Here is a 25,889-nt window from a genome sequence, read left to right on the forward strand (position 1 = left end):
GTTGATTATAAATTTGAAGAAGCTGCCGAGTTGCTGTGATGGCACTGGAATTGCATTCTGCTTTCTTTTTCTTTCCAATTATAGCTGTAAATACAGGAACCAAGGGATGAATGTGAAAAGAAGTAATATAAAATGCTGAAGATATTTTTGGTTTTCTCTTGAAAGTATTTTTCATAGTGAGAATTATTTTCTTGTGGACAGAAAGAGCTAGGACCCTAATTTATGACATTAAAAAGCATTTAAGTGCTACAGACTTCTCTATTTAGGAAAGACAGACTGAAAACATGTTGAAGCGTACTATGGAGCTTTCAGTTAAGTTGATTATTTCCATCATGGTGATATGAGTTATCATACTGTTTGCCACATTTTGAAAGCTGTTTGACTCCTCAGAAGTATTAACAAATTAACAAATTCTTACTGAGCATTTACATTATGCTAGGTTCTTTAGATGTATATCAGGTTTATAGTCTAGTAAAGGATATAAAAAACTCATGCATATGATGTACCATTTTTGGTGCAAGCATATAAGTACTGCAGTATTATATATTTATGTACTGACATGTAGGTGTTTTACATAAGCTACTACATTTAATCCTCATAACAACCTAGTCACGAAATTATTGTCATTCTTGTTATCATATGCACATTAGTCCAAACAAGCAAACAAAAATTGTCATTCTCTTTTATAGATGAGAAAATTTACATTTTGAGAGATAAGTGATTTACCATAAGTAACAAAGCCATGAAGTGATGAAGCCTGGGTCAGTCAGACTCTAAAGCTCTTTCCACTGTTTGTATATGAGTAGATTAAAGCATTTTATCATGATTATTTGACATCACAAATAGTGATGCCATGAGTGAAAAGGAGATAGGGATCCTAATCTTTAATCTATGCCAAGAACTGAGTGATTGAGCAAATCATTTAACATCGTCTGTGAAGTGTGAGGGTTGGACTAGGCAACCTTGGTTCATGATTCTATTCAGTGTAAGAGATTTTCACATATGGTCTATGGAAACAATTCTCATTACTTTAGTGTTTTTATTATATTTAGTTTCCATTACTGATCCTTCATAATGTGCTGTACATGTTGGATTGTGTGTGGTGGGGGGGGAGGGTGATAGAGTGCATATCATCTTCTAACATATTACATACAATATACATTTATTTATTAAGATTATTACTGTCTGTCATCTTCCTTCTTCCCTTCCCCCAAATATGTCACACGGACCTAGACTAGAGCCTGGCTACATAGTATGCAGTTATAAACTAATTTTTTGAATGAATGAATAAATAATAGACTTGTATAGTACATTGGCAAAATATATAAGTAACTTCATAATTCTTAACACCAAAAGATTCCCTGGGGGCCAAAATTATTAATCTTTCTATTACAGTGATCCTTTAAGGAACTAAGCTTAAGAATCTTAAAAAGAAGAACACCTACGAAACAATCAAGTGTAGTCAAGTAATCTGAAGTTTGCTGGAATTCCCCCATACAAAATTATTGGTAGTATAGAACTTGCTAACCATAGGTTTGTTTACCCAGTGTTCTATTTGAAAGTAGTTTACTAAAGCATTCCATATAAGCAAAGAAAAAAAGCAGCAAAGTTTCTTTTTTGTTTATGTGTCACTGTATAGTCTCAAATGCTGTAAATTTACAGTGAGTAGAAAATATTCAGACCATTGAGTCTTTTGCTTAAAAGATATTTCGTAAGGTATAACATAACGTTTACTGGTAGTTTTGTTTCATTTAAACATTAGGCTTCTTGAGAGTTTTAACAGTTTTATTGAAATGTAATTGGTGTATAATAAACTGCCTATGGTTAGAGTATAATTTGATAGGTTTTGATGTATATACACGATTAGGAAACTATCACCACAATTAAGAAAATAAACATATTCACCCCAAAGGTTTCCTTGTGCATTTTCATAATTTCTCCCTCCCTCCACCGCTCCTCACCTATCCCCAGGTGTACCCATTGACTTGTCTTTGGTCCTTATAGAGTAGTTTGAATTTTCTTGCTTTCTTTCTTGTCATTATAGATTAATTTGCATGTCTTTTTGTAAGTGAACTCACATAGTTTGTGCTTTTCCTATGTGGTCTCTTTTACTCTGCATAATTATTTTGAGATTTGTCTGTATTCCTGTGTATCAGTAGTTCATTTCTTTTTATTGCTGAATGATATCCCATTGTGTGGATATACCACAGTTTATCCATTCAGCTGTTGATGGGCATTTGGGTTGTTTCAAGTTTTAGACTATTAGGAATAAGTTTGCTTTGGACATTCATGTACAAGTTTTTGTGTGTACATAAGCTTTCATCTCTTAGGTAAACACCCAGGAGTGGCATGGCTGAATTATATGGTAGGTATATATTTTAACTTTTTAAGAAATTGCCAAACTGTTTTTCCAGGTGGCTGTATTGTGTTACATTCCCAATAACAACATTCCAGTTGCTGCACAACTTCATTAATAGTTGGTTTTGTCAGTCTTTTTAATTTTAGCCATTTTACTGTGTGTGTGATGGTATCATATTGTAGTTTTTATTTGCATTTCATCTGATGACTAAAAATGTTAAACATATTTTCCTGTGCCTGTTTTATCATCCATATGTCTTTTGTGGATTGTCTGTTCAAATCTTGTTTTTAATTGAGCTTTTAATTATTGGGTTGTAAGAGTTCCTTATATGTTTGGGATATAAGTGCTTTTATTTTTATTTTATTTTATTTTATTTTGCGACAGAGTTTTGCTCTTATTTCCCAGGCTGGAGTTCAGTGGTGCAATCTTGGCTCACTACAGCCTCCTCCTCCTGAGTTCAAGCGATTCTCCTGCCTCAGCCTCCCGAGTAGCTGGGATTACAGGTGGCCACCACCATGCCTGGCTAATTTATTTCTAGTTTTAGTTTTAGTAGAGATGGAGTTTCATCATGTCAGCCAGGCTGGTTTCGAACTCCTGACCTCAAGTAATCTGCCTGCCTCAGCCTCCCAAGGTGCTAGGATTACAGGCATGAGCCACCAGGCCCGGCCATGAGTCCTTTTAGGTATATGATTTAGAAATACTTTCTCCCAGCCTGTGGCTTGTATTTTCATTTTTTTAGCATCCTCTTTCTCTCTTTAATACTTTTATTGAGATATAATTCACATTTCCTTGAGCAAAAGTTTTAAAGTTTGAATTCTAATTTATCATTTTTTCTTTCGTAGATTGTGCTTTTGCTATATCTAAGAAATATTTGCCTAACCCAAGGTCACACCTCTTTGCTTCTAGTTTTATAGTTTTGGGTTTTACTTTTAGGTCTGTGATACATTTTCAGGTAGTCTTTTATTTTTAATTTTTGTGGTTACCTAGTAAGTGTATGTATTTATGGATTACATCAGATATTTTGATATAGGCATGCAATGTGTAATAATCACATCAGGGTAGATGGGGTATCTTTCATCTCAAGCATTTATCTTTTGTGTTACAAACAATCCAGTTGTACTTTTTTAGTTATTTTTAATGTACAGTTAAACTATTTTTTACTATAATCACCCTCCACTACCCTTCCCAGCCTCTGATAATCATCCTTCTACTTTCTGTCTCCATGAGTTCAGTTGTTTTAATTTTTAGCTTCCACAAATGAGTGAGAACATGTGAAGTTTGTCTTTCTGTTGCTGGCTTATTTCACTTACCATAATGACTTCCATTTCCATCCATCTTGTTGCAAATGACAGGAACTCATTCTTTTTTATGGCTAAATAGTACTCCATTGTGTATATGTACCACATTTTCTTTATCCATTTGTTTGTTGATAGATACTTAGGTTGCTTCCAAATCTTGGCTATTGTGAATAATGCTGCAAAAAACATGGGAGTGCAGATAACCCTTCGATATCCAGGAGTGTCCTAAATCTAAGAATGTGTCATATTATTTTTTCTTTATTTTTTTCTCCTCCTGCTGTTCCGGGTCTCTACAGTGTCCCCTACTCCTTTGTTTTATTCGCACACCTGGGTAGTGCCTTTCCAATCAAAAGATAGTTGGGTCTGCATTTCAGGTCTGTGATCTTTATGTTTAGGGAAATCCGTTTCCTGGTCAAAGCCTACCAGACTTCCTTGGTATCACTCCAGAATTTAACAGATTTGGCAAGTATGTTTTTTAGTTAATGGTTTGAGATCATAATCATTTCCTTCATGCTCCTCCTGCCTTCTGTTTTTGCTTTTAGTATTGAGGAATGCTAATGGAATAGAATTGCTTTTGCTCTCTCCCATCTTTACCTGGAATTGAACACATATTTATTGAAGGAATGAGTGGTTTGCAGGAATGTTGCCATTCAGGTGGAGACATGTTTCTCTTTAAATGTATAGCTGGCAAGTTGCCCATATGGCACATAGATATTAACTGAATTATCCACTGAGCTCTGGGATTAGGAGATACAGATTGTGTAGGATTGGGAGTTCTTTCTATTGGCTTATCTTTTCCTAAAACTATATAATGGGATATGAATACCTTTCTACCTAAGTATCTTGTCATTATACTAGATCTAGTTTTCTGAGTCTCACTTGTGAAAGCTTTTGGTTAACTATTAATAAAAAACTGTACAAAGGGAAGATGATAATGGTTTCTCTTGTAAGGTGGTAGTCCAGGGGTTGAAAGCAAGGGTTCTAGTTAGACTGTGAGGTTTTGAATCTAAGCTCCCTCTTCTACTGGTTATATAACTTGTATATGTTACTTAACTTCTCAGAACCTCACATTTCTCTTCAATAAAACAGGCTAAACATTTTACTTATAGAATTATTGTTAAAATTAAATGAATTAATGCATAAAAAGTACTTAAAGCAGATACTGTAAGTATGCAAGTAAAGCTACTCAAGTTTTAGCTATTATTGTAATGATTTTAATTGTTAATTATTGTTCTTATAGATAATGGATGATGTGTTTGAAGCTATCACCTAGCACAATTTTTGACTACCAAATGTAGTTTGAGGCTTTTGAGTGTTTTTCACCTAACCATTCTTCCCAAATGAATATTTTTCAGGGAAGCTAACCCCAGGAAATGTGACACAATTTACTGTATTGTTCCTTACCTCTATAATGTATGTTTATTCTAGCTGGTTCATCTCTTCCTTATATACAAGTTCCACAGAATGATTTTTTTCTAATAAGAATTAAGAAACCTTTGTTCTGATGATGAGCTTATTTAAATTTGGGTTTAATTTGATAGAAAATTAAGCTGTTTCCTTAATGGGGAATCTGGCCAATCACCATCCTCCACCCTCCCAGGGTAGAATTTTTTCCAGGAATTAAATAGCTCTATCTAGCAGGGTCTTCCTGCCTTTGGCAGTAGAGCAGTACAAAGGCCACATTGAGCATAGCTGCTGGGGAAACCCTTTTTCCTTCTCTAGCCTATAAATGCTGTTCTGTCTCTGTGAAAAGCCCTGACATCAGCTCTTGGAAAAATCCAAATACTTGTGTTAGAACAAGGCTGAAACACTTGCCTGGGCAGAGACTAATGGCTGAACTATAGTTCTAAGTTTACCAGATTGCCTCTCAGTATTGTTATGCTTTAAAAAACAAAACAAAAACTGTAAGTTTCAGACATAATCTAGAGAAATTAGGATAGAAAGGACAACTTAATAGCGCCTCCCATTCTTTGCTAGTTTCTTCTTATTTTTCTCTTTTTTCTAAAAATCTGCCTTCAAGATAATGTGAAATTCTTGCTTGAGGAGTGAGGGAGAGAAATAATATATCAATATTATAAACTTTATGCAGTGTTTTCCACATATTAGATGCTGCATAAGTATTTGATGTTTGAGACAAAATAAACTGTAAACAGACTGTACTTAACTTCCTTAGTGTTCAAATTAGATCGTGATGTAAAACTCTCCAGTGGTTTTCCATTATATTATGAATAAACTCTAAGCCTGTTTCTGTGGCTCACATTCTTACATTAGCTGGCCCCTGTCTACTTCTGTGGATCTCATTTCAGCACTACTCTACTACTCTCTTGGTCATTTTCTATGCTTAAGCCACAGTGGACTTTGTATTTCTCAAATACATTAATCTGCTTATCCTTTGTGACTCTTGTACTAGCTGTTTCCTTTACCTGTAATTCTGTGGCCCACATCTTCCCATGGCTGGCTCCTTCATTTAAGTCTCAGCTTAAATGGCTCTAAGGTCTTTTTTGAATAAACTAAATTAATGTATTTAGTCAAGTAATATCTTTTTTTAATAGCACTTATCACGATTTGAAATTCTTTGGTACAATTATTTTTTTGTGGAGTTTATCTTCCTCCTGTGGAATGTAAGCTGCTTGAGAGCAAGGACCTTATCTGTTCATTAACGTAACCTCCAGTGTCTTGAACCTCCTGGCATAGGTTGGTGTTTGTGTAACTTTGTATGTACTTGGCTGCCTGTAACGGAAAACACAAGTCAAACTGACTTAAGCAGTAACGCATTTACTGGCTCACATAAAAAAGAAATCTAGACGTAGGCTTCAGAGATTTTTGATTTAGGGATGTAACTATGTCAAGGGCTCGGATGCTTTCCATCTTTACACTCTTGCCATCAAAATCAGCCTCATCCTAAACTAGTCCTTAAAGATGAATGGGAAGTAGCTGTTAAGGCTACTTGCTTCTTCACTCAGGTTCATTGGAGGGGGAGAGAAAGAAGTTTCACATAATTCTCTCAAGAATAAGGAAATACTTTCATAGATGCCACCAGTGAACTTTGTTTCTACTTTTATTGGGTTTTTTGGAACCAATTGCTTACCCAAGAATGGAATTACTGTTAGGCCAAAAAGGCCTATCACTGTTGCTACAGATGGGGTTGGCTTGACCTGAGTCATCTGGACTCTGAGAGGAATAGTAGATAACTGAATGAAATCGGAGGAGTTCTCTTAAAAGGAAGGCTGTGGTTTCTGGGGTAACTTATATCCTCTGTAGTTCTCAATAAAAATGTATGGAATGAGTGAATTCATGTAGTAAAAATGTATTGAATTGTCAGGCGTATGCTCAGCACCATAATAGTTAAGTAGAATACAAAATCAAAGAGAATGTGGTCCTTGCCTTCAAATAATTTAAAATCTAGCGAGAGAGCCAAATTAACGGAATATTAAAATTGTTTTAAAAATCAGTTGATTAAAATAATTTAATTTAAAAGATGAAAAAGAGAAAAGGGAAACAACAGATGAGACAAATAGCAAGATGATAGACTTAAATACATTAGTAATCACACTAAAGGTAAATGGTCCAAACACCCCAATTAAAATGTATAGACTATCAGATTAGATGAAACAGCAAAGCCCAACTGTATGCTACAAGAAACACACCTTAAAATTAAAAATACACATTGTTTAAAAGTAAAAGGATGGAAGAAGATGTGCCCTGCTAATCTACATTAAAGGAAAACTAGACCACATTAATATCAGATAAAGTAGATTTAAGATTATAGAATATCAACAGGGATAAAAAAAGTAATTTCATACTGATAAAAGGGTCAATTTAAAAAGAAGACATATCTAGGCATGTATACACCTAATAACAAAACATCAAAATTCATGTAACAAAAGCTGACATAACTGAAAGGACAAATAGACAAATCTACAAACATTGTCAGTTATTTTAGTATCCGTTTTTCAGTAATTGATCAAAGTAGATAAAATAAGCAAGGATTTAGAGTACTTAAACAATACTGTTGACCAGTTTGATTTAATTACATTTTTGGAACATTCCAGCCAACAACCAAATACTTTTTTTTTTTTTTTTCATGTTTGCAAGCAAACATGGGACATTTACCATGACAGACACAATTCTGGGCTGTGAAGTAAATTTCAATAAATTAAAAGGATTCAAGTCATACAAAGTATGTTTCCTGATCACCATGGAATTAAATTAGAAATCAATAAAAGATCTCTGGAAAGTTTCCAAATATTGGAAAATAAATAACACAATTCTTAGTCAAAGTGGAAATAAAAAAGGAAATGGCAAAGTATTTTGTATTGGATGAAAATGAAAACACAACATATCGGAATTTGTTGGTTGCCATTAAAGCATTACATAAAAACTTATAGCATTAAACACCTATTAGAAAAGAGAGAAGGTCTAAAATCAATGACATCAACTTCTTTTTTTTTTTTTTTAAGACAGGGTCTTACTCTGTTGCCCAGGCTCAAGGGCAGTGGTTTGATCACTACAGCCTCAACCTCCTGGGCTCAGGCTGTCCCCACCTTATCCTCCCAAGTAGCTGGGACTACAGGTGTGCCCCACTAATTTTTTTTAGTAGAGATGGAGTCTCACTGTGTTGCCCAGACTGGTTTCAAACTCCTGGGCTCAAGCAATCCTCCTGCCTCGGCCTCCCAAAGTACTGGGATTTCAGGTGTGAGCCACCGTACCTGACCAATTTCATTTTAAGAAACTAGAAAAAGAAGAGCAAATTAAAACCAAAGCAAGCAGAAGAAGAAGAAAAAAATAGAGATGAGAGCAGGAATCACTGAAGCAGAAAACAGGAAAACAGTAGCGAACATTAACCCCAAATCTGGTTCTTTTGAGAAAATTTATAAAATTATTAAACCTCTAGCCAGCTGATCAGGATGAAAAGAGAGAAGACACACATTACTAATATCATAAATGAAAGAGGTGACATCATTACAGATTCTTCAGATATTAAAAAAAAATAGGGGAAGCTGGGTGCAGTGGCTCATGCCTGTAATCCCAGCACTTTGGGAAGCCGAGGTGGGCAGATCACTTGAGGCAAGGAGTTCAAGACCAGCCTGGCCAACATGGTGAAACCCCATCTTTACTAAAAATACAAACATTAGCTGGCATTGTGACGCGAACCTGTAATCCCAGCTACTTGGGAGGCTGAGGGATGAGAATCGCTTGAGCCCAGGAGGTGGAGGTTGCAATGAGCTGAGATGGTGCCGCTACACACCATCCTGCCCAACAGAGCAAGACTCTACCTCAAAAAAAAAAAAAAAAAAAAGATAAGGGAGCATTATGAATAGCTTTATGGCAATAAATTTAACAATTTAGATGGAATGTGGTTGGTAATTTTATAAATTCCAACTATATATACAATATGTAAATATATATTACATATACATAAAACAGGAAAATACATAAAATATTTGTGCACTCTGTGTGTACGTATGTGTGTGTAATGACCGGGTAGGGTTTATCCCAGGAGTGCAAGATTGGTTCACCTTACAAAAATCAGGCAATGTAAGTAAATGGATGGTAAATGGTGGTAACTAGGTTTCTCACTGTCTCAAAGGAGCTAAGCAAGAGAGAAGACTGGAATAACCCGATGGAATTAGATTAGAATTAGAGATATCAGTATGAACTAATGCTGAGCTTAATATAGATACAGATATATGGATAGCTACAGAAACAATTGTAGATATGTTGTATTAGTCTCTTCTCACACTGCTAATGAAGACATATCTGAGACTGGGTAATTTATAAAGGAAAGAGGTTTAATTGACTCACAGTTCCACATGGCTTGGGAGGCCTCACAATCATGGCAGAAGGCAAATGAGGAGCAAAGTCATGTCTTACATGGTAGCAGGCAAGGAGAGCTCGTGCAGGGGAACTCCCCTTTATAAAACCATCAGATCTGGTGAGACTTATTCAATATCCCAAGAACAGCATGGGAAAAGACCCCCCCCCCTTCATGATTCAATTACCTCCCACCAGGTCCCTCCCACAACATGGGAATTATGGGAGCTACAATTCAAGATGAGATTTGGGTGGGGACACAGCCAAACCATATCCTGTGTATGTATACCCCAGTTAGTATAACACATTCATTTCCCTGCTCTCTCTGCTGAGAGGGCCTAGAAGTGGTGACATCTCAGTAGCAGTGAGTGCACCCAGCTCCTGGATCTTGGTTACTAAATATCACTCTCCAATAAAATAGCTCCTTGGAGAAATGGTTGACTCTAAGGCTGCAATAGGGAAAATGCAAGTTGAACTTAGAGTGCCTTATAGTGCCACAAACAAGAAAGTGCTCAAACAGAAGGGTGAGAGCATTTCAGTGGCATAAACTGGAAGAATTTGAGCAAGAGAATAAATAACGTAGTATTGGATTAGAACTCCAAGTCTAAAATAAACATACATGAGCCCATACTGATAAAAATGATTACATAAATACATGGGTAAGAAAACACAAATCTTCCTTACAGGAAAATTTCAAATAGTATACGTAGATTCCTATTCTTCCAGGAGATGGAGCTTAATCCTCTCAGATGCTAGTGTGGATTGGGCTTAGTGACTTCTTCAAAGAAAAAAATATGGCAAGGGAAAAATAGTAACTTTACAGGGAGATGTCGAGCAACCACTCCCTTAACCAAATGACCAAAGTTAACATTACTAGTGTTAAGTCATATTGGTGTCATATATCCTCTGATGGGTGATAAAAAGGGTACTTCACCCCTGTGGTATTCCAAAAATAGACCCAGGTATATATGGAAAACTGATTTTCAAAAGTGCAAAAGGCAATTCAGTTTCAACAAACGGTGCTGGAACAATTGGATTTCAATTGGATATCACACTCTATATAAAAATTATTACAAAATATATTGTAGACCTAAAAGTAAAATAGAAAGTCACTCAGCTCTTAGAAGAAAATGTAGGGGTAAATCTTTGTGATTTGGGGTTAGGCAAAGATTTCTTAGGTATGATACCATAAGCATGGGCAGTGACCTAATTTCCAAGTAAAGTCACACAGGTATGGAAGTTAAGACTTCAGCATGTCTTTGGAGATAACACAATTCAACCCGCAACAAATATAATGGTTCCCAATTAGGACTGCTTTCATGTTTAATACAGAGAAACTGAGAATCTCTATATGCGTTTACTGCTTTTCACATACTACCTAAGAAATGCATCTTCCACATTTACATTTACTCTTCCAATGTGTTGGTGTTGTCATTAACAAAATACAAATTCTCCTAAAAATATTATGAATTGTAGCTTTGGGCATTTATTCAGTTTGTGGATAGTATAATAATTGCTATTATGTATATCCCTGGGTTTTGTTTGTGTGTTTGTTTTCTACTTTCAACAGAAATAGGGAGAGAGTCTCTCTCACCGATTTCGTGCCACACTTTGTCACTTGGGCATTAAAATAATTTTACCCTGGCCCTTTGTCTTACAAGGTCTGTTGCCAAAACAAGCTTCTTTAGCTTCTGCTGCTGTTTTCATAAAGATTTGACATGAGTTCGTGGAATTGATCTCGGGGACGAGTGTGTCCTCTCTTTTCTGTTTACCTAGTACCCACAGAAACTCCTGTCATTTCTAGTCCAAACTCCCATCTGGATTCCTTACTATAAATGAATTCATCCCAAGGAAGAAATCAAGGGGGAGTGTAGAACTTGGGTTACAAGGATATTTGTTATAACATTCTTTATTATGCTGAAAAATTAGACCCAGCCTAAATATTTACAAAAGGGAACTTCTTAATTAAATAGCCATATCACAGGATACTTTGCAGTTATCAAGAATTATTTAGAACTATGTTTTTTAAATCTTTATCTGATTTGGAAGTTCAATATATAGAATGAATAAAAAACAAAGCAGCTCTGGTATGTGGGAAGTCTAGAGCCCCATCTACACACTCCTGCTCTGTGAGGGACCTCTTTTAAACCTCTAGAATTTTATAGAGCACAGTTTAAAACCAGCACTGTAGTGAAATATTTAATATGTAAACATATGTTGATATTTTATGAAGTTAAAGTTATCAATATGTCCAGTATGCTTTAATTTTTATGAAAATAAATTTTAAACATTGTATACAGAAATCTATCTCTATTTTGGGAAAGAATGGGAATATATGCATAACAATGCTGGGTGTTGGGATTATGGGTGATTTTTGTTTACTATTTTGTCTTTAGTTTTTAAAAGTTTATACGTGTGCTTCTTTGGACATAAAGAAAGTGAGACATTTCTTCATATTGAAAAGGCAGAGAGGACCATTGCTTTATAGGAAACTACAGTTTGGAAAAACGGCAGTCTCATTACTCAATCCTTTGAGAGAGGAATTATCTTGAAAATGTTATAAAAAATATTAGTAACAGATTTACTAGTGTCAGTGGTCTTGTGTGTTAAGTATATTAGGATAAGCCACATTTGTAACAGCTAACGGAGAAAACATAACTGAATGTCAGTGTTACACAGTGAACTTTGTAGAGCAGTGATTCCCAATTCTGAGATGTTGTAAGAGGAATGTCGGAATTCCTAAAACACTCATCCTCCAACCTTTCAAATTCAGTGCTGTGGTGAACCATTGTTACTGATAAGGGTAGATCCCACTTGTGATTTCTTTGTTTTGGGTCAAGAAAAGCTTTTGTAGAAGCAAGTGTAAAATGGCATGCATATAATTAATTTCCTCATCTTTTCCTCATAAAATCAGAGGTCCTTTTATCGATGGTTTGAAAGTCTGGGGGTATTCAGATTTGGCAGCAGAAAGCGTGTTTTGGTGTGTGTGTGTGATAAACTAAGTGGATTGCTAATTCTGATTGAGGAGTTCGTAATGTTTGACACCAGAACCAGAGCACTTGTGAAAAGAAGTCTCTTTAGTACAAAACCAAAAATTTAATTACAGCATTTGTTATAACTGTAGCCAATAAAAGTATTCTTAATGAAAAAGAATTTCCGCAGAAGAAAATGCTTTCTATGAATGCAGAAGGTGTTATATAGAAGATTTAATTGTAATGATACTGGTTATGATCCGTTTTTTTAGTTTTATCTTTACCTGTATTTTATATTTGTATAGCCTCTAAATTTTACATATTACCCATAATACATTTCTTATATAATTAAAAAAATTCTGAGTACAAAACAGGAAATATGTTCAATCTTTATTCCATTAGAGTTCTACTTGGAAAGTATTAATATATAAGGTTTTTATTTCTCCATAAGAAATAGACCTATATAGTCAGGCACAGTGGCTCATGCCTGTAATCCCAGTGCTTTGGGAGGCTGAGGCTTGAGGATTGCTTGAGGCCAGGAGTTTGAGACCAACCTGGGCAACACAGCAAGACCTGGTCTCTACAAAAAAATTCTTAAAAAATTTAGCTGGGTGTGGTGGCATGCTCCTGTGGTCCTACCTACTTAGGAGGCTAAGGTGGGAGGATTCCCTTGAGCCCAGGAGTTTGAGGTTACAGTGACCTATGATTGTGCCACTGCACTCCAGCCTGAGTGAGAGAGTGAGACATTGTCTCCAAAAAAAAAAAAAGAAAGAAAGAAAAGAAAGATAAATAGATCTATGTCAAGTTAATTCAAGGAGATGGTACACATTTTTAGAGCACATGAGAATGAAGTTTATACTTTTCTGATTTTCTGGGTTTCCTTGATGATTTTTTGGCAAATCCTTGTCTGTTTAGCTGTCTGGCATATGTATGACTGTGGTTGGGCTTCTTTGTACTCAACCAATGAGTGCATACCAACTGTAACACCTGAAGGTAGGATCATGAATAAATACTCTGTGATTTGGGGTTAGTATAGTTTTGGTTGTTTTCCCTTCTCCTGAGATTTCAGAAATAAAAGATTCCTATTCCTGTGATTTTTTTTTGGCACACAGTAAGACATATTTAATACATAAGATAAGTCATTCTAATTAACTTGTCGAATCACTTTTTCTTGCTGCAGAATGATATTTTTGTGAATGCCTTAGGTTTTTTCAATAAAAAATGCAACCAAACTGCAAATATACTGTGATTTAAAGTGGTAATGTCAGAATTTAAATTTTGAGTAGTACTCTTTTTTTAAATCATAGAATGCTCTATGTTTATTCAAAAAAGTAAAATATTATTAGACAGTATTTTTTATTTTAATTTTCATTTAAATAAAGTTCTCAAGCTCAGACTGAAAAGTAAACACTGTATGTTGGAGCTTGTCTCAACAACACTTAAAAGCTAAGACTTTCTACTTTTTCAGAAGTACATTTGTATCTTTTGGCAAATGTGTAGAAAGCAGCCTGTCCTAACAAATTTTGTTCACCTGTTCTCACTTCAGTTTATAGATTGTTAAACATTTAATCATAATATATTTTATATACAATATTTATGTGAAAAATGCCCATCCTTGATTAAGAGGATTTTTTCTACTCTTATTTTTATTATTTTTACCAGTATATTCTGAAGTAGAGAAATGTGAAATGAGATGAAGATTTAAATTCCTAGCAAACAGAATCATGCATTGCCCCTGTTTTATAAGTCATGAGATCATTTTGTAGAGTCCAGTTTATTTACATTTGTTAAATGACATTAATATCTCTTCCATAAGCATGGATTTGGTGGTTTGCATGGTGTTCACTGAGGTGAGGATACTTGTTTAAGTATTTTGAGGATCTCATACTTTCCTGGCAGTTCTTTTTACTTGGTTTTCTGAAGTGAATATAGTCTTTAAAAAAAAGTATAAGGTACTAGTAATCAGATACTCATGATCACAAATGAAAGTGGTGGAGAAACCTTTTAAGAAATATTCACAAAAGTGATAATTTTCCAGATTGTCAATGAGGAAATGAAAGTCTCTAATAAGCTGTTACATTAATTGTGAGCTACATTTCTCAGTCAGCAACAACTAATAGTCAATCTATAATAGCTCCAGCAGAGGGAATGAAAGTAATTTAGAAAAAAGTTTACTATTTGATTTGTCAAAGTGTGTCCAGGAAGTGAGAGAGCCTAACCAGGGGGCTGTTGTGCATTTAAGCTCTTCAGTAAAAGTGGTGGTGTACTAAGCTATATTTAAGAAGGTAATTTGAGATTTTATATTACATGCTAGTGAATCATTTTTGGATTTTGCACCAGAACTGAGCTCTTTGGTCCCTGCCTGTCTGTGGTTTGTGTTGCAAGGTCCAGAGGCTTAAAACAAAGAACACCATGGGAAATTCTCCATGAGTCATTCTGTCAGCTGTAGCTTCTGTTTTATAGTCCTTCGGATATAACTAGTGTTTTAATGCCAGCTCTCCTAGCCACTTTTCATGCTTTGGTTCTATATGCTAACAAAAAAGTATGGCAGTATGGCTATTGTAGATAATGTTCAGACTTTTTTTTTTTCCCAATTCCACAATTTTTAGTTCTTCTAATGGCTCTAAGCTAGACCAATTATAAATTGTAACTGGTGAAAAGATTTATGACTGTTTATTTTGTTGTTGTTGCGAGGTAAGCGGGTGGTCACTTAATACTTTTGGTTCTGTGAATCTTACTGTCCAGAGAACTAAAGATTGAATTAGCAGTTCAGCTGGAGTCAGCACTATGTGCTAAATCTCTATACTTAAGAGCTCTTATGTATTGCAGACAAATGTCCTCTTAGCTATTTTGTTATTTTGTGAAAAATAATAATAATAGAGCAAGGCAGAATCATATCAGTTTCAAATTTTAAGTACCATGTTTTAAGCCATTCTAATTGTTTTGTAGAAACAGATAAATTAAAAACTTGATTTAAATCCAGCCCACAGGATGCCTTAATCACCTTTGATATTTTAAAGGAGATGAGGAAATAATGGACTTTTTTGCTAGTAAGTGGCAGGTATGGTCAACACAATTGCACTACATTTGAAAAAAATCACTTTCCCTGCTTGCCAGGAAAATTTAAAGTGCAGATTGTAACCTGATCTTTTTTCTTACAGTGTAACGTCTGAGAAGTTTAAGTATTGACATGAAGTTTCTATGATACCACTCGGTAAATTAAATCTGTGGTTTCATCACTGGCTTTGAATTATATATTTATATGCATTTTACTTAGCTAAAAACTTATTTGAATATTTAGTCTTTAAATTTATTTTTTCTTTTCTGCTTATTTGAATACATATCACTAACATTCAGATTTTATTTTTGTTTCTCTTAATAGTAAATACATAAGTGGTTACTGCTTGCTAGGCAGTGCTTCTTATTTTCTAATTTAATCCCCAAAACAAATTTGTGAGGTATAGGTAGATGTATTAGTAATTATGTTTTAGAGGAGATGCTTAAAGAGGTTAAGCAACTTGTTCAAGTTCAAATACCTGTTAAATTATGAAACTAGAATATTAACCCAGTTACATTTGTTTCTGAGGAGTCTTTTGCCCCCAAGGCCTTGAAATTTTAGGGAATTTTCATTTATAACAATCAATAATACTATTCCCATCCCACCCTGTCCATTTCTGATTTTCAATAGTATAGTTTCTGCACTGATATTTACATCGTCTTATGATGGTTGAGCCTTAAAAATTACCTGAATTGTTGTCTGATTTGCAGTTCTTTGTCTGGTAACTCTTCTCACTGGAGTGGGTTCCAATAAAATGGTGCTGTATTTCACGCATTTCAAGTTGCAGTGTTTTTTCCTCCTCATTTTAACATCACTAAAATAAGAGTGTATCTACTAATGGAATTCTTGATAATTCTAAATTTAATAGGTAACATTGTTTGACTGCTAATAAAATCTTAACCACTATCCAATGTAAGAAAAATTTGTTTAACCATCTCCCCTTCATTTCAACCATTCCTTATTAAGAAGAACCAACTAGAGTCTCAAATGCTCCTTTATAACTAAACCCAGGGAAGACATATCTAACACCCTAGAGGAGAGAGAAAAGGGTATGAATTAAGGTTTGAGTGTGATATCAGCATTTCTTCTCATATGGCTTCAGAACACTTCTCACTGAAGTATTGTCAAAAGACTCTTTATGCACTGAAATCAATAAAAGAAAAAAACAATTTCTAGCAGGCTATTTATTATAAGCAAATATGTGACGACACAGAACTTTCTGGTCCTTTGCAATTTTTTAAGTCCAAAAGAAATTCTTTTTAACGATATTAAAGGACTATTCCAGTTATAAAATTGTGTGTTTGTGTATGCTTATTAGAATAATTAAACTTGGTTAAAATGTAAGTCTTACTCTAGTATATATTATTTATTGGGTAAGTGTTATTTAACTACCAAATCACATTTCCCTCTACACTGTAATAACACATTGGGAAGGGCCACCTAGGGCTTTAAAATTAGAACTCAGAATTTAACAAGGGAAAGGTATTCTGAGTTAAGTGAATAAATGTATTCTGAACATTTAAGGCCTTTGGTTAAGATTTCTAAAATGTAGCTGTGCTTAATATACAAAATCAAAAGTAAAGGCAGGCCAGGCGCGGTGGCTCACACCTGTAATCCCAGCACTTTGGGAGGCCAAGGCAGGCGGATCACTTGAGGTCAGGAGTTTGAGATCAGCCTGGCCAACATGGCGAAACCCCGTCTTTACTAAAAATACAAAAATTAGCTGGGCATGGTGGCACGCAGCTGTAACCCCAGCTACTCGGGAGGCTGAAGCAGGAGAAGTGTTTGAACCCGGGAGGCGGAGGTTACAGTGAGCTGAGATCTCACCACTGCACTCCAGCCTGGGTGACAAAGCGAGACTTAGTCGAAAAAAGAAAAGGGAAAAAAAAAAAAAGGCATCTAGCCACCATATCCCAGTGATTCAAATTCCTGATAATTCTTTGCTTTATTAATCATCGTTCTTCATTTTGGAATTTGACTTTTTTGCTATCTATTAATAGAAAAGTACACACACACACATATAAGTAAACACAGTATATTCATTGTTGACCAAGTGTCCAAGTTATCAATATGATATTTTCAAAAACCAGGCACAGTTTCATTAGGCACCTGTAACATTATGTCATAATCACATACAGCTGTTCTACATAAATATCTATCCAAAAGATATTGCCATGATTTCGTGATTAGACTACACAGTGGACAGGGACTTAAAAATATAGGAGTTTTGTTCACCAGAATGTATTTCATCAGACTAATGGTTGAACTGATTTGTTGCTTATGACCTGGCCACTTTTTAGCTTTCAGACCTGCCTTTCTGTAGCAGTTGATAGTATGGATTATCTGCTCTTCCTTCCCTTCTGGGACAGGCTTTTCTCTTTTCTAATTCATTTTCTTAATCTCCTACCTCCATTCTCAATCATGCAGATGCTAGTTTCTCCCCCATATTTGAGCCTGAGCATTTTTTCAAGTTTTCTTGGTGTTTTACATTTCAGTGACCTTCAGTAGGTTGATAACTCAAATCTGCAACTTTAGCCCCAGGCTTTCTTTGAGGTTCTAGCTTTCTATTTCCAGCTCTCTGATTACATCTGTCTCAATATTCAGCATATGGTAGGGATTTTGCAAAACTATGGGATTATCTTGGTGATTTTCCTAGCTGAAGCAGAGAGAACTAATGAAATAGCCAAGAAGGTTCTTGACATTGTTACTTATGCATATAAGCATATATATACACACATGTGTACACATATATTTATTTGCTTTAGCAGATATTTTAAAGTAGAATTCAATGATTAGAGAAAAAATTATGATTTTAATATTATTTGAGATGTTCTTAATCTATACTTTATTGAATGTAGTAAGTAGATTATGATAAGCAAGTTGGACTGTGGGCGTGGTCCTTGTTCATTTTCTCATTCCATTTTTGTCCCCATTTTTCCTCTCCTTTTTCATTACCTTGTAAGAGAAAATAGCTCAGGAAACTGGTTTACAATCAGTAGTCTGGGAACTTCCGGGATTCTTTACCAGCATCCCCCTGGATGTTGCAGTCCCTGACGCAAGCAGCATTGTTTTAGGGTGGGAGTTTTTATAATGGCTGTGAGGTCGAGTGCCTAAGGTTGATAAATGGCGGTTGTTATCCTTTGCAGAAACTCAGTTGGAATCCTTTCTGTCAACTTGTATGTTCATCTGTAAATTAAGAAACATGTTCCCATTCCCTCCCTCTCCTACCTCAACAATTATAGACAGACTGCTTAGGAACTCCTATTTCTGAAGATTTCGTGGTCTTTTGTAAAGTCAGTTTGTTCTCTAGAGCAGTGTCATTTTGTCCCAGAACCCCCTTTACTTACTACCACTGCTTCTTTGTAAGTTAACATGCTATCACTGATTAGGAAAGGTTTTAGATTCTTAGTCTTTTTCTATGGATCAATTTTGGTTTAAATAGGTGTCGAAGGGAATTGTAAGTCAGCTTGTATTTTGGAGGTTTTGTTTCTACCTCCATGCCAAATGAAATGTAGTCATTGAAGTATCATTGTATTATGTTTATTTCTTACTGTCTTTACTAATAGGCTTTTTTAAAACCCTAGTTTTACTGATGTTCTTAATAAAGTACAGTTCCTATTACTAAATAGTCTTTACATAAAATGCCATAGGTTGAAATAATTTAAAAGACAGAAATCAAAATGTGGGATGATATTTGAGAAGACTTAGATTAGCATTTATATATAGCATCAAACGCTTATGAAGAAGCTTCCGGCAGTATTCATTTAAAAGAGAGAGAACCAGGAGGAAATGCTGTAGTTCTTTCAGCTTATAGGACCCCCCCAGAAAAACAAAACAGGAAAGTGCCCTTTGTTTTCTAATTTTGGAAGGTATTTTTTGTAACCAATAATTACTTTAATGTTAATTTTTTTCTAGATAATCTGTTATTAAATCTAAACCTAATAATTGAGGATCACGATGACATAGATCAATAGTGCAGTAATCAACACCCAGATATTTTGGGAAGTAGTGTGAAGTGATGGGAAGGAAGGAACTTTCCCTTCTAGGAAAACAGTGAGAATAATATTTTAATGGCAAAATATTTCTTTTTGTCTTGATTTTTAAAAATCTATAAAATGGAAAGTATATCTTTTCATAGAGATTTCTTTTTTTCAAGATTAAACGAGATAATACATGTGAAAATAATGCATAGCATTTAGTAAGCCCTTTATAAATTTAGCAATTGCTCTTATTATTGGGATTTTTAAAAAGAAAAGCTATATTCTAGGACAGCTGATGGTAAATGCACTGGCAGTTTAAGATTTAACAAAGTAGTTAAGATACTTAAACATGGTGTTCAACTTCTTATTCCTCCAGCTTATTGATTCTTGCTATTGGAAAGTTACCATAAGATTTAAATCTCTTATTCTGGTTCAGTAGGATGAATAAATTTAGTAACAAAATCTTATAAGTAAAATAACTACATCTATCCTTATTTTTTCTTTGTTTCAGGTTTCCCCTCAAAAAACCTATAAGGTAAGTTTGCTCAATTACACTTCATACTCAAGTTTAGGTTATATTTTAATTATAAGCATCCCTTTGAAATTATGGTGGATTTTTGTGGTTTTTGAGAATGTGTATTCAAGTAATTCAAAATTTCAAAATGTTTTACAAATTTAAAATATAAAAGATGTTACTTTTTCTGGAAGACAGCATTGTTTTGATAATAATTCTAATATAAGCATTTAAAAATTTTGTTCAAAAGGATATTTAAGGTCACGCTGAAGAGACTTAATTTTGAAATCTATTTGTGACTGTTTTGAATTATGAGTAGCTTAGGAGGTGAAAACAGAATGCTAGTTTTTGATGTGTTTTATCACTTGTGTGACTATAATTGCCTTTAGTTAATGTACTTTGGTGCTAGTTTAGTCTTAATTACTTTATTTTTTATTTTATTTTATTTTATTTTTTGAGATGGGATCTCACTCTGTTGCCCAGGCTGGAGTGCAGTGGCGCGATCTCAGCTCACTGCAAGCACCGCCTCCCGGGTTCACACCATTCTCCTGCCTCAGCCTCCCGAGTAGCTGGGACTACAGGCGCCCGCCACCACGCCTGGCTAATTTTTTGTATTTTTAGTAGAGACGGAGTTTCACTGTGTTAGCCAGGATGGTCTGGATCTCCTGACCTTGTGATTCGCCCGCCTCAGCCTCCGAAAGTGCTGGGATTACAGGCGTAAGCCACTGCACCCAGCCTAGTCTTAATTACTTTAAGACAGTGAAGAAAAAAATCCAAAATGTAAAATGTATCTATGCCTATATCCATGTCTATATATTTATTCATTTCCAGGTCTTAAAATGCCTCTTCCTCAGTATTTTTGCTTTCAGCATTTCTTCTGTTATCTTATCATAAATATTATTTAAAATGTAGGTAGTATGTCATTCCTAATTATTATATTTTATCATTTTTAGTGTCAGCATAGTCCAGGATCCAATGCTAACCTTGGCATTTCAGTGAATATGTGTATGTGTACATATGTATTATTGTTATGGTCTTGTCACCCAACCATTATCTGATCAGTGTAATTGGCTAAGCCATAGAAGTAATAATAATAATAATGTCATTGGTCGTTAAAGTGGTTGGCTAATAAGACTTCTGTGGCTAGAACTACATCAGCAGGCTTAAAATGAGGCTTGCCTAAGACTGCTTTTTAAATTTTAAGCCGTTCTCATGCATGCTCTATTTATGCAGTGATTTTGAACTTGATCATAGTATATGGAGAGTTGGAGAATGGGTTTAATTCCTTTTAGGCACTGTGTGTTTTTTTGTCTGTTAAATGGAAATGATAGTATTGACCTGTGAAAACCATACAAAAAAAATGTAAGCAGTTACTTCTAAGAACAAAAGAGACTTAAATGCTGGATACTATTTTTAATTATTTTAAGCAGTTTTTATAATCAAGTAAATAGACTGTATAACCAAAACTTATTGAAAAATGTAAATTAGAGAGGCTTATAGTGCTGTGTAAAGTAAACTGATTTCCTGGTTTCTCTTGTAAGATCCACTTTTGGAATTTTAAATTTTTTATTCTAATGATTTTCTTGCACTAAGCATTTGATTACTTTGCTTTAATTTAGGCATGGAAGTATTTTGAACCGAGAGTCACCAACAGATAAGAAGCAGAAAGTTGAGCGCGTTGCATCACATGATTTTGACCCCACAGGTAAAACACTATTCATTCTTTCAAAGAGTATTGAGAGTAGTGAAGTTCAGAATAATAGAGCTTAAGCTACCCGAAACACTCAGGAATAGTTGTTTGATCTGTTTCAGGACTCTCACATTCCTCCAATTATATCATAATAAAGCCTTTGCATTTAGCAGGAATGCAAGCATTTTTAACTTCCAACACTGTACATTCCACTACAGAAGTATCATTGTAGAGTATATTATATCTTTAAATAGTGATAATAATAGAAATGGTTATATAATAATTGGAGATTTGGTCAGATCAAGAACTCAGTATTAAATTGAATCATGGTATAAGCAGTAATATGTCATAAAACCAAGGCTCTGACAACTCTACACTTGTGTAGTCATCTAAAAATTCAGTTGTGATTATGGTGAATTGGAGTTTTAGATAAATCAGTTTCACACATTAATGATTGTCTCATTTTAGAGTAAACAAATGAATAGAAATCCCTTTCTCTTCAGTCAAAAAGTATTCTGAACTTAAAGAGCTGTCTTTCAACCTAAGCAGTGTCGATCTTTCCTAGGGTTGTCACCTTAACAGGCTTTCAGATTGATCTCCTTTTAAAACATCTAGGCTTTTTCCTTTTGCTTTCTCCTTATAAGCTTACTCCATATTTGATTCATAGAAAGTGCTTGGTAATCTTGCTTTTTTCATTTGAAACTGATATATATTTTTTGTGCACATACTATTTTATTCAGTTGCATGTCCCTTTGACAAGAGACGAAGTAAATCCTGCTATCTCAGATACGTAAAAGTAATGTATCTATTTTTAGGTATTTTTACTTAGAAATATAATTTTAAATATTTAATAGAGAATAGTATGTTTTATTTATCTAAGACATTTCATACTTTATTAGTATAAACTCCTTTATTTGAAAAAATATTATAAATATTATCTAGGAAGCACATAGATAATCATTTTCTGCATTTTGGGTAGTAGGTAAAATGAAATTCCAATCATCAATTTAGGAGGCTTTGGTGGTGGGACTATGTATTATGTCACTTACGGATCTCCATGAAGAGAGAATTTTCCATTCTGATGCCTAATTTTGTAGTCATGGGGCTCAGAGGCTTTCATTTACATGATTAGGTATTGTCTTGCCAATAAGGTCAAAAGTTTCTGCCCTATGTTCAGAAAAATATAATCTTGTTAGGTTTATTTTGTATCTACATCTGTGCTGTGCCCATCTCCAAAGACAGATTTAAGCAAAGATGTATACAATGCTTCATAATGAGATCATTATAGCTTTTAGTGCTTTTGTCATCTCTACAATTATCAGGTGATATATTTTGTATACTATTCATGTGTTGTTTTGTTTGAACATATTTTTATTGCACTGTCTTTTCTTCGATAAATCTTTAAAATATGTCATTACCTGTGCTGTTTGTGACTATTCTAAGTGCTGTCATCTGTTATGTTCATACTTTGTGTTTGCACGATTTAACTTGATCATGATTCATTCTTTTTTCCCCATGAATTTTTCCCCTTACATTGTCTCCATATTTTCTATATCTCTCTCCTTTTCTCCCGCTCTTGTGCAGATAGCTCCTCCAAGAAGACAAAGTCTAGTTCAGAGGAGAGTAGATCCGAGATATATGGTAAGCTAATGTAGCTAATTCAGCCTTGCCCTTTGGAGCTTGCTTCATGGTGTTCCTTTTCTGTTCTTTTTTTCCTTTCTTTCTTTCTTTTTAAATAACTGCAGCCTTTCTTGTGTCTGCTGTGCATGGCATGATCTACTGCAGGGAAAGGGAGCCTGGGGTTTTAACGTGGCTGTGATGTGGAAGCTTAAGGTTGCTAGAAACTAACATTGTAGATTAAGAGTAGGCCACATTGCCCATCTTCTCCCGTCTTGTTTATGGTAGGAAGGTGATTATCTCTAATATGTTTGGGTCAGGTTCCTCCAAATAACATGAATGGGCTTTGAATTCTTGTCATCTTCTTCCCACATCTCATTTGCAGAGTTTGGATTATGAAGAATTTGAGGAATTAAGTCTTTTCCTCTAAGTGTAATACTGGTGTAATTTAGACATATTAGCAGTTCTTTGGAATTTTTATTTCATTTTTTGTTTGTTTATTTTTAATTGCCTCGTCATGTGGAAAAGTCATTCTTGTATAATTTATCCACGATGGCAAAAATACGTAAGTATTTTATTTTCATAGCTTGAAGAATTTGTGCCTTTGAGAAGTTTCTCTGAAGCTTAATCGGAATGGGAAAATTTCAGAATGGTACCTTTTAAATAATCTTAACAAAGAGCAAGTTTAATCTGAGTGGTCAACTTTTGCAGCAGATGACTGAAATGCTAATATTTCTAGACTGTGTCCTGTCTTCCAAAGATACAATAACCATGTTTGTGAAGTTCATACCTATTTTTCCTTTTCCTTTGCAGTTTTACTTGCCCTCTTTCCGTCTTTTGGAGTCTGATTAGGGTTTTGTTTTGGGGTTTTTTTTTTGGTTTTTTGTTTTTTGAGAAAAGTGAATAGGAGAGGAATTACCTGGAGCTAAGATTTTAAAAATAATTTCTGAAAGACTGATAAATTATTTCTTTTTTTAGGAAGATTCCAAATTTGGCCTCAAAGGGAAATCAGGTCATCTTTAATAGAGCCACAAGTCTATAGAGCAGAAGCTCCCCCAGGTGCAGATAGATGTTTCCTAGCTTGATATATAGGAGAGGAAGAAATACAGGAATTGCCCTCCCCTTTTTAAGACATTTGATAATTCACATCTGCTGGCACTTGAGCCCATATCAGATACTTTTTAGTATTATGAAAGCTCAGTGTTTGGTTCTAAACCAGTTAATTCTTCTATGTTAGATATATACACATAGTTCTTTACTTGGGTTTTTGTGACCAGTGCTTTTTCTGTGTATACCTTTTACAGTAGTTCAGCAGTAAATGTATACTGTGCCTTGTGACACATCAAGTTTACGCTTTTTCTTCCTTCCAGAGTATTTTGGCTACTGATAAGTAAGAACTACCTGATTCCTCGAGACTATATTTCTGTTCTATATAAAGAGCTTTCTATAGTTTATCCTCTCCTTAGGAACATGAACATTATCTTTATAGCTCTATTCTTTTTCAGTAGCCTTTGCAGTGTTCTATTTCGTCTTCCTCTCCATTTTCCTAGATCTGCGATGTGTATTTAGAAGCTTGTTGTATGCTTTGGATGAAGACTAACAATTTAGGAACCTCTGACTAGAAATACTATACTAATATTTTTCTTAGCAGTGATAGAAACATTAATACTAGTTCAGACATGCCATTGGCTTGGTAGTGATAGAAACATTTTAAGTGGTAATTGGGAAGTAAGGTGTGGCTTCTCTGTGTGTTTGTTTTTTGAGAACCCTTGAAATACCTTTTTTGGGAGGAACTGAGTCCACAAGTCCTCAAAAAGCACTCATTGGAGGGATGAGTTGATTAGAACAGAATTAGCATGCTAACGTAAATCTCTTTGACATTACAAATATTTTATCACCTGTGTGAATAGACTTCTTTAGATTACATACAGTTAGCATAGATGAAAAAGTTTTTCTGGGGATTCAGAAAAGCTTGAAACTACTGAGTAGAATCATAGCAACTGGTGACATTCTGCTTTAGTGTAGGGTCTTATTATAAGCCCACTTCAAACTTTAGAGATTATACATTGCTTTCTCGGGGTAAAATTCATTAGCTGAGTACTTAACAAAAATGCTAGTTACTCACATATTATTTATTTTAAACTTTCTTGGCTTTTTTTTTTTTTTTTTTTTTTGAGACAAGATCTCGCTGCATGGCCCAGGATGGAGTATAATGGCATGATCATGACTCACTGCAGCCTCAACCTCCTGGGCTCAAGTGATCCTCCTACCTAAGACTCCAAAGTAGCTGGGACTACAGGTGCACACCACTGCACCCAGCTGTTTTGTTTGTTTGTTTGTTTTTTTAATAGAGATGAGGTTGTTGAAGGAATGATTTGCCAGGGAAAAAAAAAAAAAGAAAGAAATAGTAGAGACAAAGTCTCGCCATGTTGCCCAGGCTGATCTCTGTCTCCTGAGCTCAAGCAGTCCTCCCGCCTTGGCCTCCCAAAATGCTGGGATTAAAGGCATAAGCCATCGCACCTGGCTTCTTAGCCATTTTTAGAGCTACTTTGTGAAATATATTTACTTTGTGCATCTTAAAAGGAAA

At 34.8% G+C, this 25,889-nt stretch overlaps 1 protein-coding gene across 5 annotated transcripts in view; it reads left to right on the forward strand.

Annotated features, from left to right (window-relative positions):
• ARHGEF12 (Rho guanine nucleotide exchange factor 12) overlaps positions 1 to 25,889 on the forward strand; it is a 152,823-nt gene that overhangs the window by 49,901 nt on the left and 77,033 nt on the right. For 3 of the 5 annotated variants that reach the window (XM_031015914.3, XM_031015916.3, XM_031015917.3), the window contains exons 2-4: positions 19,993 to 20,016; positions 21,615 to 21,700; positions 23,270 to 23,326. In XM_031015914.3, coding sequence (XP_030871774.1) covers positions 19,993 to 20,016; positions 21,615 to 21,700; positions 23,270 to 23,326 — 167 coding nt within the window. The remainder of the gene's footprint in view (positions 1 to 19,992; positions 20,017 to 21,614; positions 21,701 to 23,269; positions 23,327 to 25,889) is intronic. The other 2 variants (XM_031015915.3, XM_055356135.2) reach the window with 1 other exon arrangement.

This window comes from Gorilla gorilla, chromosome 9 (genome assembly GCF_029281585.2).
Source record: "Gorilla gorilla gorilla isolate KB3781 chromosome 9, NHGRI_mGorGor1-v2.1_pri, whole genome shotgun sequence".
Classification (NCBI taxonomy): domain Eukaryota; kingdom Metazoa; phylum Chordata; class Mammalia; order Primates; family Hominidae; genus Gorilla; species Gorilla gorilla.